At 46.9% G+C, this 13,833-nt stretch overlaps 2 protein-coding genes across 3 annotated transcripts; both read right to left on the minus strand.

The window, feature by feature from the left end:
* Positions 1-784: 784 nt before the first annotated feature.
* On the minus strand, positions 785-7,286 carry GL218_03166 (Phosphatidylinositol 4,5-bisphosphate-binding protein SLM1; the record flags this gene model as incomplete). The annotated part of the gene is made up of 7 exons (XM_033579714.1): positions 785-1,934; positions 1,992-2,329; positions 2,387-2,874; positions 2,945-3,605; positions 5,586-6,539; positions 6,592-7,130; positions 7,232-7,286. 7 exons carry the CDS (start codon positions 7,284-7,286, stop codon positions 785-787), a joined length of 4,185 nt encoding a protein of 1,394 aa, XP_033437573.1.
* Positions 7,287-9,398: 2,112 nt separating this feature from the next.
* GL218_03167 (Protein MSN5) lies at positions 9,399-13,683 on the minus strand (the record flags this gene model as incomplete). Of its 2 annotated transcripts, XM_033579716.1 has the most annotated exons (11): positions 9,399-10,084; positions 10,145-10,746; positions 10,801-10,943; positions 10,997-11,255; positions 11,304-11,407; positions 11,477-11,701; positions 11,751-11,816; positions 11,876-11,991; positions 12,039-12,516; positions 12,565-12,753; positions 12,805-13,683. In XM_033579716.1, the coding sequence occupies 11 exons, from the start codon at positions 13,681-13,683 to the stop codon at positions 9,399-9,401; spliced, it is 3,747 nt and encodes a 1,248-aa protein (XP_033437575.1). The 2 variants fall into 2 exon arrangements, with proteins under 2 accessions (XP_033437575.1, XP_033437574.1); XM_033579715.1 differs by lacking the exons at positions 9,399-10,084; positions 10,145-10,746; positions 10,801-10,943; ... (5 more) ...; positions 12,039-12,516; positions 12,565-12,753 and having other exon boundaries at positions 12,763-13,683.
* Positions 13,684-13,833: the final 150 nt, after the last annotated feature.

The raw sequence follows: 13,833 nt of genomic DNA on the forward strand, positions 1-13,833 counted from the left end.
CCTTGAGGCTGGCCGTGGTAGCATTGGCTTTTTATATCGGATAGAAGGTTCGTCGTGATATATTTTCGATCCAATATTCTCCCAGGCCTGACTTAGATACGCAGGCCATGAGACGTATCCCGTAACTTAACATATCTCTCTTAGAAGCTTCTCAAATTTGCCATCACAACAACTACCAAGCCACTAGTCACACAAACACTCAAACAATATAATACCACACTCGGTCTAAATCATCCGGGAAAAAAAAGCATGTTTCTTATTGCGTATACCCATACCCATACCCCTACTCGTAACCACCCCTATCCATACCCATACTTATATCAATATTCAATATTCATATCCAACCTAACCCAACCTACCCGCACATCACAGCTTCAAGTCCCATTGCATCCCGCAACTCGTACGAGCAGGGTATCTATCTACCCCCCTGCCCAAAGTATCCCATCGTAAGGAAAAAAAAAATAAGCTAAAACATGGATTCAACCGGCCGCCGCCCCGCCCCCTTTTTGTAACCTCGGCTAGCTCTGGTATACAAAAAAATGAGAGAAACCAACGCCGCGCGGAAAAGAAAAGGAAAAGGAAAAGGTATACCCCCAGCATCCATCGCTTATAAAGACAGTTCGATCGTCTTCTTTCTATCAAGCATAAGCAAAAAGTAGCACCCTCTCGCCCTGTCCAAAAGATCCAGGAAGGAACCTGAAGTCATATAGCGCGGAACCTCCAATTCACTACCGCAACATGATATTCGCTCTGCCCAAGCCGCTAATCAAATCCTTCCGAGTATTTAATACGCACCCGGTGTACTCGCCGGCGTACCCCGTGGGTACTCGCCAGGGACATGAGGGTTACTACTCGTCCTACCATTGTACGGCCTCGGCTGTCCATCCTGCCCTGAAAACGGCATACCTGTAGCCGGATTTGGCAATGGCTTCGCGAACCCGTTCCCCGCGCCGACCATTTGCGGCTGCTCTTTGCTTGGTATACTATATGCCGCCCCTGCACCCGGCATATATTTCTGCTGCACGTCGGTAGCCATCTCGTATGCGCCGGGGTTGCCCGAATCTTGGCTGGTAGTAGTTTCTAGTGTCTGCGTCGTGCTATTAGACGCTGGGCCGGGGACAATGACAGGCCGGCCAGGCAGTCCCATCTGCTGCTGCTGGTGCTGGATAGGTTCTCCGTTATAAGGATTTACGCCATCTGCTCGCGCCTCATGGTCAATAATTACTGCTTGGCTGTGCGCTTGATCCAATCTCACGCTTGGAGTGTTCCCGTAGGACTGTCCAACTATCTGCGATGCTCGGTTTGTAGGATAAGACTCGCCCATGCCGCTGCCGGGTAATGCGCCCGCGGCTGCGATTACGTCTCGATCTTGGTTGATGCCCCCGTTGGCACCGCTAAGTGCGTATTCGTTCCCTACAAGCCCTGAACCGACGCTGCTAGGAGAGCGCGGTACTTGTAAGCCCCTCTGTGCGTTGACTTGTATGTCGGATGGGAACCGACCTCCTGGCTCAGGCCTATTTTGCATAGAGTCCTGTCGAGAACTTGGGCTCGCGACAGCGGGGTCGACTGAAAACGGCTCGTCGTCCTCATCGTCCACCATACCATCCGAACTCGTAGTACGCTGCGAAGTCCGCGAATACGCGCGAGAGTGACCTCGGACAAAGTTGCTAAGCTCCTCGGGAGACTTCTCCGTAAGAGCTTTAATATCCTCATACCAAGCCATCATAGTATCGTGGCTTTCGGCACGGAAGACCCAAGTATGACCGCGGTGCATAGCCCCAGTCTGTCGCCCCTTGAGGATGAACTTGTTGGAAGAACCACCTTCTGTGGAGTGAGAACCCAGCTTCTGCTCGGGAAGATACAGAGACATGACAGGCGCTTGAGTCTTGTCTGCAGATTTGAATTCATGCAGATGAGTTGGAGATAATACGTACCTACCCCTTTATGTTAGCTTACTCGCAGTTTATGATTTCAAAAAAGGAACATCTCACCATCCAGCCGTATAACTCTTCAAGTATTTGCTCTTCCGCTCAAGTAGACCTGCACGGATCTCTTGACAAGCAAAATGATCTCGGCCTGGGTAATGGATATGCTCAGCCGATCTTAGGGGCACGTCGGGATCGACGAACTGCGAGTCTCTCTGAATGAAAGTGATCCACTCGTGGTCCTTAGGCATCGTAATGGGGCCGGCGCGGAGCTCGTCGATGGCGTTGTACGCAGCGTCCGCTTCCCGCTTGATAATACCTACATACGCGTTGTACGATTTCTGGATCTCGCCAACGACAATCGATTCAAGCTCTCTACCTGACGACTCGAGGTTCAAGTATGCCTGTACTTCTGTGAGACTTTGATTTTACCTAGTTATGTGTATTGGGAATTATTTTACCTTGTGCAAATAGTTCTCTTCGTCGAGTTGCCTTTCGAGCTGGCGATCTACCGCAAGTCGCAAGAGATATGGATCTTGCTTCCCCGTAGTCGCAGAGGAATCTAACTCGCTCTGTCCTAGGACTTCTTGCAACGCGTTGACAGCCCTTCTGGTACTGTCCATTTCCTTCTCGACCGAATTCTTAAAGTCGCTCGAAAGGCCCCTTATCTCCTTTATCTTCTGATTAAGATCGCTTCTAAGACCGGTCAGCGCTAGAATGACATCTTGTTCAATCTCCTTGGCTTTGCTAGCCTCTGTAATCATGTTTTTGTGATGGTCCCTCAAGATTTGGAGCGCATCATCCAGGCCACCAGACGAAAGGAAGCCGGGCGGCGTTGCCGTATTGTTAAGTACATTAGCAAGCTTAAGAAGCGACTTGGATCGGTGCTCGTAGTGCGATTGTATTTCCCTAAAGTATGCGATGAGATCCTTGAGAATCTTCCTCCAAGCTACACATTAACGTCAGCGGCAACGAAACACATACGAGACGGACGAGTCACGGAAGACGTCTCAACCTACACTGAAATCTCTCGGCCAGTATTTCCGTCGGGCTACCCGAAGTCGGTACAGGGCAATAGAATGCACTGTGGACCTCGTCTGAATCGTGAGAACTTTGTAAAGCGAGGCTCCTCACGCTGCCGGCATTCATGCTCCTGCGACTGCTGCTGCGCTTGAGACTACCACTCCTACGAAGAGAACTCTTCTTTTTTAGGGTATTTCCTCTCGATAGGGATATGGCGTGAGTGCTTGCGCCATCGCCGGTATTCAGGATTTCGGGTCGTGAGGATATCGAGTTCGAGCGTTGCATGTTGGAATGCTGGTAATTGCTCTGCTGGGATGTTGGACCGTCGACGACTGAGTCACCTCTCACACTCGCATCCCACTCTTCGGTAAACTTGGTCTGACGATTCGCAGTTTGGTAATTCTCGTTCTGGGGTGGTGTAATATGAGAATTGGCTAGCGTGTTGGACAGAGTTTCGTTATCTACTGGTCTTTGTGGCTGGTGATACGGAAAGTAGCCACCGGAATTGGGCCTCGAGTAGCCACCTGCGTTACCGTTTGTAGGGAATGCTACGGGATCTAGAGTGGTGGTGGTGGCCTGGTTCATCATATTGGAGTCGATGGTGGGCGGAGCGAGAGGTAGTAAAGGCTTGGCGGACATGAAAGCGTTGACGTAACTCTAGATATAATTGCCGGTTAGAGGATACAACCGAGAAGGTTTGAGACTAATGAATAGAGGGCGGCAAGTCCGTAGGCTTAAGCGGTCTCAGTCTTATAAAGTCTCACTAGCGTGCGTACCTTGGCTAGAACTTTCGAATCTTTTTAGAACGCGCGAAGAAGTAGCACCGACTGACAACGTAAATTCGTGGATAGTAGCGTGGATATGTAGTAGCGAGGTGCATAGGGTTTGAGATGGCTACAGATTGTGGTAACGAATGGTGTCTTTGAATTTTGTTAAAACAATGTTTTAATCCTAAATAACAACCAGCAAGTTAGCCTAAAGAAATAATGTACACGTAGTAAGTTGCTTCGTTGGGCATTGTTCTATGCTGGAACAATCAGGAATATCCCAATGTTTAAGTCGAAATATCAAAAGTGACCAGTTCTAGGTGATAAGTTCAAAGGACCGTTACAAATTAGGTCGATGTATACGATTCAGGATTCCTTATCGTCGAGGGTTGGGCGGCAGCTCAATTGGGCTCTAGTATAAAGTAAGGGTAATTCATACTTACGGGGCTAATAAATAGTCTTGCGATTGAAGTGGAATTCGTAGTAAAATTCTGGAGCAACGGGTTATCGACGAGAAAAAAGGGTCGGGCCACTAGACATAGAAAAAAGAAGAAGGGGAAAAAAAGAGAATAGCTTGGTGGGATGCGCAGTGACGATGATGTGGTTGTCGTCACCTTTGCGACTTCCCCCCCCAGCTTTGCCATGCCCGATTCTCTTCACAAACAGGCCCAAAATAGTTTAGCTTAACTAGGATCTACCTTTACGCATGTACCGTTGGCCGCTGCCATACGTAAATCTTCATACGTTTACTAGCTGTCGGTTCGTACTATCCGCATTCGGTATTTCGAGCTAGCAAGGGTCCGGCAAAGTCGGCCCACTACCTAACATACCTAGTCGGATTGGCGGGGTTTGGAGTTCTTGCACGAGTCTTTGTCAGACAATACTATGACGTAGCCTATCCGTCGGGGCGTATACGGAAATATCCGCATGTCCATGGCTCCTAATGTATTATTGATTCTTTAGGTAACTAAGTCTCACACATCAGATCTCATATCAAGATTAATACACTACCCAACGTAGGTTTCCATACAAACCAAGTTTTGTATACCTACCTATCCTACCTCATATGCGCACTTAAATAATGTAGCTATCCATTACATGTGAATCCAAGGTTCCGCACGTTTCCGTCTATCAGAATTATTGAATCCTGTCCAATAGAAGCAGCACACCCTACTCTGCATATATATGGATATTTGATAGGACCATCATTGGCTCGGAGTTATATAAGTAAATGCAAGAATAGTTGTCCATAACCCCATACTGCCCCCAGATACCCTCTATTATTTATACCTTCAACAAAAGGTACAAGCCACCTACGTCCCTCATTACCATTATGAGCTTACGACCATGTGTATAATCACTCTTCACCATGCTGTACTACTACGTTGTACCTGCATACATATATTAAAATAAGACAAGTCTACAACACTATACTGAGTTCCGCATCGAGATTCGGGAGACTTATATTAAAGGATCATTCTCATCAATCTATCACAGCTCGCCCTTAGAAACTCGCATTTGGTTTTGAATACTAAAATTATCATGAACATTAACTATTTCTTACGGACTATAGGGCGCAGGTGTCATTTGGTTATTCCTTGTTTGACTCCAAGAAAGTAAAACCTCTCCCCGTCCTCCCTTTCCTAAACGCCTCGCCTATGCAAATGCTATCTCTGGGATATCGATTCTCAAGCATCGGCTTACTCGGTACGCCATTTCCCATGTCAAAAATGCCATTCTCTGCTGGTCGTTCCCACACGACACTGGGTCTAATCTCCACCGATGGAGTGTCCCGCCCCTAATTAATCAAATTACATCCTTGCTCTTAGAAAGCTCCTAAACCTCAAACCAGCTCTGATATAGACCTCACCGTCTCCGTAGTTGTAGTATGCTTAATTCTTCCCCTCCGTCTTGGCGGCGGCGCCTTGGGTGGTGCTTTCTTAACACTCCTAGTGTTATTTTCATGCCCCATAGAAACATACGGTACTCCGTGTCGGTGCTTCGGTACTTCAGGTAGTGGTTTCTTCGGCCTACTTGGCTTTGATGTCTCCTTCGTTCTAGCTTCCCCGCGACTGGAGCTTGGACGGGGTACTTCGTTCTTGACTTCTACTCCATTGTCAATTCTAGTCTTGCTTTCAGCTTCAGCCTCATCTTTAGCTACGGCTTCGGCCTCGGCTTTTCGGCTCGGTGTCTGAACGCCCGGCTTCTCCATAACCGCCGCCACATGCACGACGCTAACGTTGCTGGCGGTTTCCGCATGCGAGAGGCTAATGCCAAGTAATTTACGCGCGATCTCTCCAGCGCCGGTGCCCTCATCAGAAAGCCACTTGACTTTAGATACGCGGTCTACAAGCCTCAGAGTTGTCTCGTCCGCTGGAGCGAAGTGGGTATTTCCCGATCCGGCTAGTATTCTGAGTAGTTTTTGCACCTCGTCCTTCTTGTAATGAGGCGGCTGGTTAAGCTGTGTATGCGCAAGCAAGGGGTACATCACACGAAGGTACGTATGTCGTAAAGCCATCAATTCTTCTGGAAGGTCGAGAAGGTTGCGGATGATGACATCAAGAAGCACTCGCAAGTCATTAGTGTAGAAATATTCATATGTGGCTTTGGTGGTGAAGAGTAAGTATAAGAGCTTCAATATGAGAAGCTGTAAAGACGTTTCGGTTTCGCGATTGAGAAGTAGTATAATATTTTCGCCGAATGTCCTATAATTCGGACCGTATAAGCTAAGGCACTTAACGACTTTGTTTGTCAGCGGCGCAGTCAGCGTAGGGTCATTCATCGCGGCCGTGGATGCGACCATGTATTGCTCGTTGAGGACAAGCTAGCGACGAGTTAGCATATGAAGTACATTTCATGAGTAGTTTTCAACCTACTAGGACACGGATGATAGGATAGTGATATGGATCGTGTGCATCATCAGAAAAGTCCTCAATAAGTTCGAATAGGTAGGTAACAAATCCGTCGTCAACGTGGAGCAGATCCTCGACGCGAAGCTGTTCAATTCGCGACATCTCGTACATCAAATCTAATAGCAGTCGATGTAAACCCGGATCGGTGTCTTTTCGCCCGTTGATCAGTTCGAGTAGACGGTGAAAACAACTCTCCTCAATCATCCTTTTGAATGTTGCTTCATCTGCTCGACCATCCAGCAGGAGGAAATTAGCGATGACATATAGGGGTCCGGGTTCATCTTCTTGTAGTAAACTATAAATAATTTGCGTGCGCACGTAGTCCGGGTTGATATAGAAGAGGTTTCCATGGAGGAGTATTTGCGAGCAATTGACTACGTCATCTTCGGACTGGGAAAATTCGTCTCGGCATCGCGACGCGAGATATAGCCACGATCGCAAGGCATCATCGATAGTTTCGTGGGCTTCGGCAGGACAATTAGTAGCGACAGCTTTACTCAGCTCTATAGAAATAATATTAGCTGAGTTTAGAAAAGATGAGGTAACCAAGTATCTTCTCCTTTTTTGAATAAGAGGATTTGGCGTAGGAGTAGTCAAGACGAACCAGTCCATAATTGTTCCTCGCTCTCTATCGAGAAACTGTCTTCGGAGTCGGCCATATTGAAGATCAGAACCCCATCAACATGTCCGGCATCGCGTCACGAAGCGGGACGAATCTTAAAGCGCGCAATGAATACTGATAGAATAAAACAACAAATGAACAAATGATAAATAGCCAACGGGTCTATGATGTGGAATCATAACCGAACCTAGGAGTTCGTGTTTGTGGCTGGGGAACCCCGTAATGTGAAGAGTAAACCGAGTTGAACCGCCGATCAGACGTGCTTGTAACAATAAAATGGGTTGGCGGGTTGGTGGGTTTAGTGGATGAATAGGGAAACAAAAAAAGGGAAGGGTATAAATTCAAGCTAAGGTATTTTCCATTTTCGCCATGGGTCATTTACGAATTCCCCGCGTCGGGCACAAGCCATTTTTAGGTTTATGAACTCATATCCAAGGATGATTGTTCTGTTATCTATGCAGCTTGTGTATTAAATCTAACGGTTATCACAATTAAACTGCGGGGCTAAGACTTGGCATTATGGGTTAGTACATCTATAATTTAATTTACCATTATCCATCATCTTAGACCAATGTTGCCAGCTTAGTAAGATATCAACTTCACTGGAGGGCACCCCAGAGGGCTGCCACAATAGCCCGAGTTTACAGAGGTTATAGTTAAATATATTGAATATTTTGAAAGAGGACTCGGCACCCTGACCTCGATACCCTGACCTTGATACCCTCACCCTCGATACCCTCACCCTCGATACCCTCACCCTTAATACCCTCACCCTTAATACCCTCACCCACCCAAAAGGAAGACTCGACACCCAAGAGAAGGGCTCGGCACCCTGACCTCGATATCCTCACCCTCGATACCCTCACCCACGGCTCGGCACCCAAAAGGAGAACTTGTCACCCAGGAAAAGGGCTCGGCACCCTCAGCACCCAGGAAAAGGGCCCGAAGCCCTTACCTATAACACCCTCGAAACCCTCACCCTCAATACCCTCACCCTCAATACCCTCACCCACCCAAAAGGTGGACTCGGCACCCAAAAGAAGGGCTCGGCACCCAGGGATTCGGAAGCAAAAAGATACGTATTTTAAGAAAAAGATGAAAGTGGGGACTTTGGAAAATTCCACTTATTTTAGGGATGCACCCAATAAAAATGCCTAAAATTCGCGCACAGACGAACTTCCTACTTCGTAAACCAGACCCTAAGACAATATCCCTCGTAAACTCGGGCATAACACCACCTGACTCGACCGTCAGGTTGAATCTTACTACATGATTATAAGTTTTTACACATGAAGAATACTGATCAGATGTTCTAATTTCGAGCATGGCCTCTCTTGCTCGGCATACAGAGAACTTCCGAGTAAATATCTAAGAATACCCATTGCAACCCCTTAACCCCCCTTCGTCATATATTTTAGTTACTCAACACTAGGTTTAAAAATATAGTTGTCAAAAGACTAAACTTGAAAGTTTCTTAAACAGGGACCTTTTAGTTCACTCTTAATGTAATTTCGTTAAAGCTTTTATACATAGGTAGGAGGTACCTTATGATCCATATCGTATGTCTTGTAAAAAAGACAGCTATAGAAGGATAACCTAACAAAACGTGTATTAATATTAAATAACTTAGGTACTTAAGGTTAAAAGGCAACGCAACTATAATTACTAAATAATTTTAATATGCCTAAAGCATTATCACCTACTATTAAACTTGCTAAGCACTATGTTCTATCTCTCCTTAACTATTCATAAATGAATTCTTTTTTTCATGTTTATTGCTAAGTTTAGACGCCTGCAAATGCTACCTAACTAAGGTACGGCCAGAGTTTAGTAACATATCAACTATATCTACATTCGGCCCATGAGTGTCCGGATCCAGGAAAGAGACCCTGCCACGGTATGTCAGCGTCAACGGTCCAAAGTAAGGTTCTGGCAAACTGGTCTGACTGTCTGACCTTGTCACCGGCGCCGTCCTGGCTCTGATAGTGACCAATGCACCAACATCACCGCCTCCACCTCTTACGAATTTATCTTTGTTGGTGTATCAGTGTCAATGAGCATACTATCTCAGTATACAACAAAAACACGGGGAAAAGTTGACCACCGGCTAGTCTAGTCTTTGAATACAGTACTAGCTACCCAATGCGCGCTACGAGTCGAAGAGGCTGGCTAGCCCTTCTAGGTTGTCTCCGTTGCCATTCTCTCCACCGTTGCTTGTGGCGCCTGGTCTCGATGCATCGTGGCTTGGTACAGTCATGAACTGCTGGGCCATTCTACTGCGGGGTGGCCTCTTTGCCGAAGGGGTCTTAGTAGGCATTCTAGTGCTTTTGCTTAACTTGCCCATCTCTGAAACGCTCACGCCCTTTATATCACCTAGCAATTGAAGGACGACTGCTCGTTGGCCACGAGAGCTTGTTTCCTTCCTCATCATATATTCTATCCCACTGTCGACATCAGCCTGCTTCACGTTGGGAAGCGAGAGCAATACATCCCTAGCTGTTTTTGTGAAGTCGTTATATGTCACTAGGACCGTGGCGATCAGAGAAGCAAATTCCTTTTGCAAGTCAACAAAATACGGTTCGTGAATCGATGTGATACATGCTTTTACAACATCTGACGATATGTATTCGCGGATGGCGGCAGCTGTGCCTGCGGGTGGAAGGCCTGTTGTGAAGTCCGGAATAATGGAGCGGAAAACCCGCAGCATGATGCCACAGCACCGGGAATCATGCCACCTTATGGCATGGGTGCAGAACATCAGGAGGGGTTCTACAACAGAGGAATGCTCCAAGCAAAATTCTCGAAGCGTAAGATGATTTCCTGCATCATTGCTGTCTGGGCCCAAAGTTAGAATCTATGTTTCATACAAATAGGTCGCTGGTGAGTTAAACTTACTGGTCCGGGCTGGGTCTAAAAAGTCCGCAACCATCATTACAGCTGCGTTCGTCAATTGTCTTAGGATGCTTTCCGCCTTCATCTCTTCGGTCAGAGCATCTCCTCCCGTTTTTACCGCCTGCTGATGCTCAAGCTTCATCCACTCGGAGTTGATCCTGGCATCCATCTGCTGACAGCACGCAGCTAGAATTGGAGGGAGGAAATGCTCTCGCAGGGGAACCGGACAGTTGTCCACCAGATATCTAACCAGATTAAGGACATTGATTAACTGGTGGGCTGAAAGACTGAAGGAATCGGCAAGGAGAGCATGAGCCAAGGGTCCTGGCAGCTCGTTAAAGCCGTAGAACTGCACGTCTAAGCGTGTCATGCAGTAGATTATTGCGTAGCATGATTCGCGCACAAAGCGTATAGAACCTCGAATCGTCGAGGCAAGCCCCTCTAGTGTGAGCTTCTTCTCAAGCACGCGAGCATAAAATTCATCTTTACTACCTTCTGAAATACCGGCTTGCCAGAATCTATCAGTAAGGACACGACCAACGATCGATCTCATCTCGGGTGGTAATCCCGTCCAATTGTCAGGGGTATGCGAAGCGTGCGCATGGCTACATATGAATGTTAATCTTTTTGCCATCAAGTGAAAGTCGTGGGGCTCTTACTTCAGGAAATTAAGCAATTGGGGAAGGATAATCGGGAACCCATCCTGCCATAAGGCACATGAGACTTGGTAAGGGTCGCTATCCTTCTCTACCTTATCAGCGGAACAAGTCAGGAATGACTTTGTAGGTCGTAGTGGGAGAACCTGCACGCTGCGTTAGCAAATAATTTCTAACATGAGATACGAGATGTCCTAACGGTTTGTCGCTCTTCAAGCTCTGCTTGTAGTGCTTGTCCCTCAGCATCGAGTTCAACTGAACCCCAGTCCGAGATATTTTGCATCTGCATCCGTGCAAGATAGTTTTGTGCTTTGTCAAGAGCCATGAGTTCGCAAAAGCCCGCATATGAAGATAACGCCTGTTTGAGGCGATCATTTTGCCATTGAGTCACGACAGGGTCAATGAATCCTCGTAGCTTCTGGGCCTTCGTAGCCTGGTCGAGCCGAGTAGAGCGGTGGCTAAACTGGTTAGTACGTCTTTAATATGGCATAGAATTAGAAGCTTACACAATAGTAAATAGAAAAGTTTGATACGTAATTTGACGCTTCTCATCTAGCGTCCCCGAAGCGATCATCTCGTTTACCTTTGCTTCTATCTGGTCATAAACATCCTAGAATCCTCATTAATATAACTGTATCAGGTGGTTAGGTGTATTAAATAAATAGCATTGTGTTCTCACCAGCAAATGGTTGGGCATCTTAGCTGCAAGTCTTTGAAGCTCAACCATACTCTCTGTCTGCAACTCTTTAATTGCATCCGTATATACTCGATAATCAGGGTGCGTAGCTGGCCAAGTTACAAGAATGTGTTCCAGGACTTTTAGCATGAATCCTGCATTCCGATGAAGTGCATTGACGGAGAAAGCGACAAGAAGCTCTAGAATTCGTTTTCGGATAAGAGGGTCCTATAGCAATAAGTATACATCTACAGAATGCTAAAATAGGGGTACGTACCTCAAAGTTCATCGCTAGCAGACGATTACACCAGGACTCTAAACTTGCTTCTACCGCATTTTGCTGCTATGAAACATTAGTAGAGATTTCGGTGTCAAATGCAAATTAAACATGTTCATACTAACCTCATCTGCAACAACAAATTCTCGCCACCTTCCGTACCCCTTTAAAGCTGCCTCAATTACTGTCGCTTGAGCATCAACCCGGAGGACTTGTGGAGATGTCTTGGTATAATTTGCCACTGCTAAGAGTTAGACCGATATCTTCACAAACGCGAACAAGACATACTATTAAAGGCCGGTCCCTCATCATAAAGATGCTCTAATATATTATCCGTTTGGCCCAAGATGTGTTGCATTGCATCAGTCGTCTGCAATTCAACGATAAGCTCGATCACTGTTGAGCTATAGCGTCTATAGTTTCCCAGGAAAGCATGGCGCTCGGGGATTGTGTCCGTGTCTTCTAATAGGAATAGAAACGTAGGATCCTGCGTATCTTCAGGCAAGCTTTCGTATCGAACAAGCCTCGAACTACAACATTCTAAAAGTGGGCCGATGAGGGAAGGAAGGCTTGCAATGTTTCGTCCGAGAGATTCGTTATTAAGAAGTCGAGTCCACGTTACAAGGACAGGAATTGAGACTACCAGGCTCTGACTCTGGGCAACTAGCAGAAGAAGTTGCAAGAATACTTGGAAGTCGATGCGGGTTGGGTCGTTTGGTAGAACATTGAAACGTCGGTCCATGTAAGTACCTAGAAACGAAATCACCTTTATGTTATTAGCGGCAATAACACGTAGGCCTCCAGCCAAACTTACCTCAGAGAGCTTCTTAGAGAATTGGTATTTATCATCATCAATATCCTCTGGATCAACCACCGACCACTGGAAAAGCTGTCTGAACAGATCGATATATTTGCTGCTATATAGTGGGACAACGAGGTCTATAAACTCTTGGTCGACAAAGCTTGTTCTTGAATAGAGGGAATGTAGCGCTTCCAGGGATGCCTTTAACGATTAGTTACGGATACATATAATATTAGTAGAGCTGCGGCTTACCTTTTGGACTTCAATGTGGTTTGCTCGAAGTCCCTCACACATTACCGGTACACACTGGGTAGCAGTGACAGCATTGGGGACGACCCAAGGCAGCAGAGAGTAGAGTACGCCGAGAGCACGAACTGCGCAGCTTCGTATTTCCGAGTCGTTCTGTATATCTTCCGTTAAGCAACGACTTAATAGGTCCGTGATTCTTGCAAGCCAGCCTTCATTGCCACATCTCACATCCGGCCCTGCCTGCCGGTTGGGGAATGTCTCTACTAGGACCGCGGCGGGTGTGAAAATCTCAACAGATGCCTTACTGAGGACGCCCTCGCGAACTGCTACTACTGTGTCATCGCCACTAAAAATATCATCGGATAGCATCTCTAAGATGCATAGGACAAGCTCCTTATGTACCGCAGGGCCTGACCACAGTTGGCAAAGCAGTGCGTCCATATCCATCCACTCTCCAGCCCAGGTCCTTTTTGCGACCTCAACCCATAGCAGAGCAATCTTGTTTCTTAAGTAAGCCGGGTCATCTCTCGTTATGCCTCGTGAGAGCTCCAGGACACCGTTACGCAGATCGGTAGCTTGATCTTCGGTGTAATCGGCCCATTTGTGTTTGATTACATACTCTAGGAGTGATAGAGCATAATGTCGCACCACGGGGGACTGAGCCTTGTCGACGGAGAGATGAAAGCCGTAAAAAGAGGCATTTCCATTATTCTTTACGTCTTCGAGGAACATCTGAGCCTCTTGCCGTGCATCGTTGGGAGAGTGAGGATTATGAATGACCTCTAGTGCCTTGTGGATCTTCGGCAGGACCTCCATATTGTCGGCGCCAAAACCTACGCCGCCTGATCCCATATTACCATTGATCGCAGTATGTGTAGCCATCGTGTTGGGGGAACTAGGAGATGCGCGGTCGGCGACGATCTTGGAGGGGGTGGGCGCGAGCTGTCGGGAGCTATAGGTTAACCTTGCTTTAGGTGTGAATCATCAGGCAAAATCTAGATAAGATTGCTTAACTACGGAGATAGAATGAAA

Source organism: Daldinia childiae (assembly GCF_008694065.1).
Source record: "Daldinia childiae strain JS-1345 chromosome Unknown Scaffold3, whole genome shotgun sequence".
Taxonomy (NCBI): domain Eukaryota; kingdom Fungi; phylum Ascomycota; class Sordariomycetes; order Xylariales; family Hypoxylaceae; genus Daldinia; species Daldinia childiae.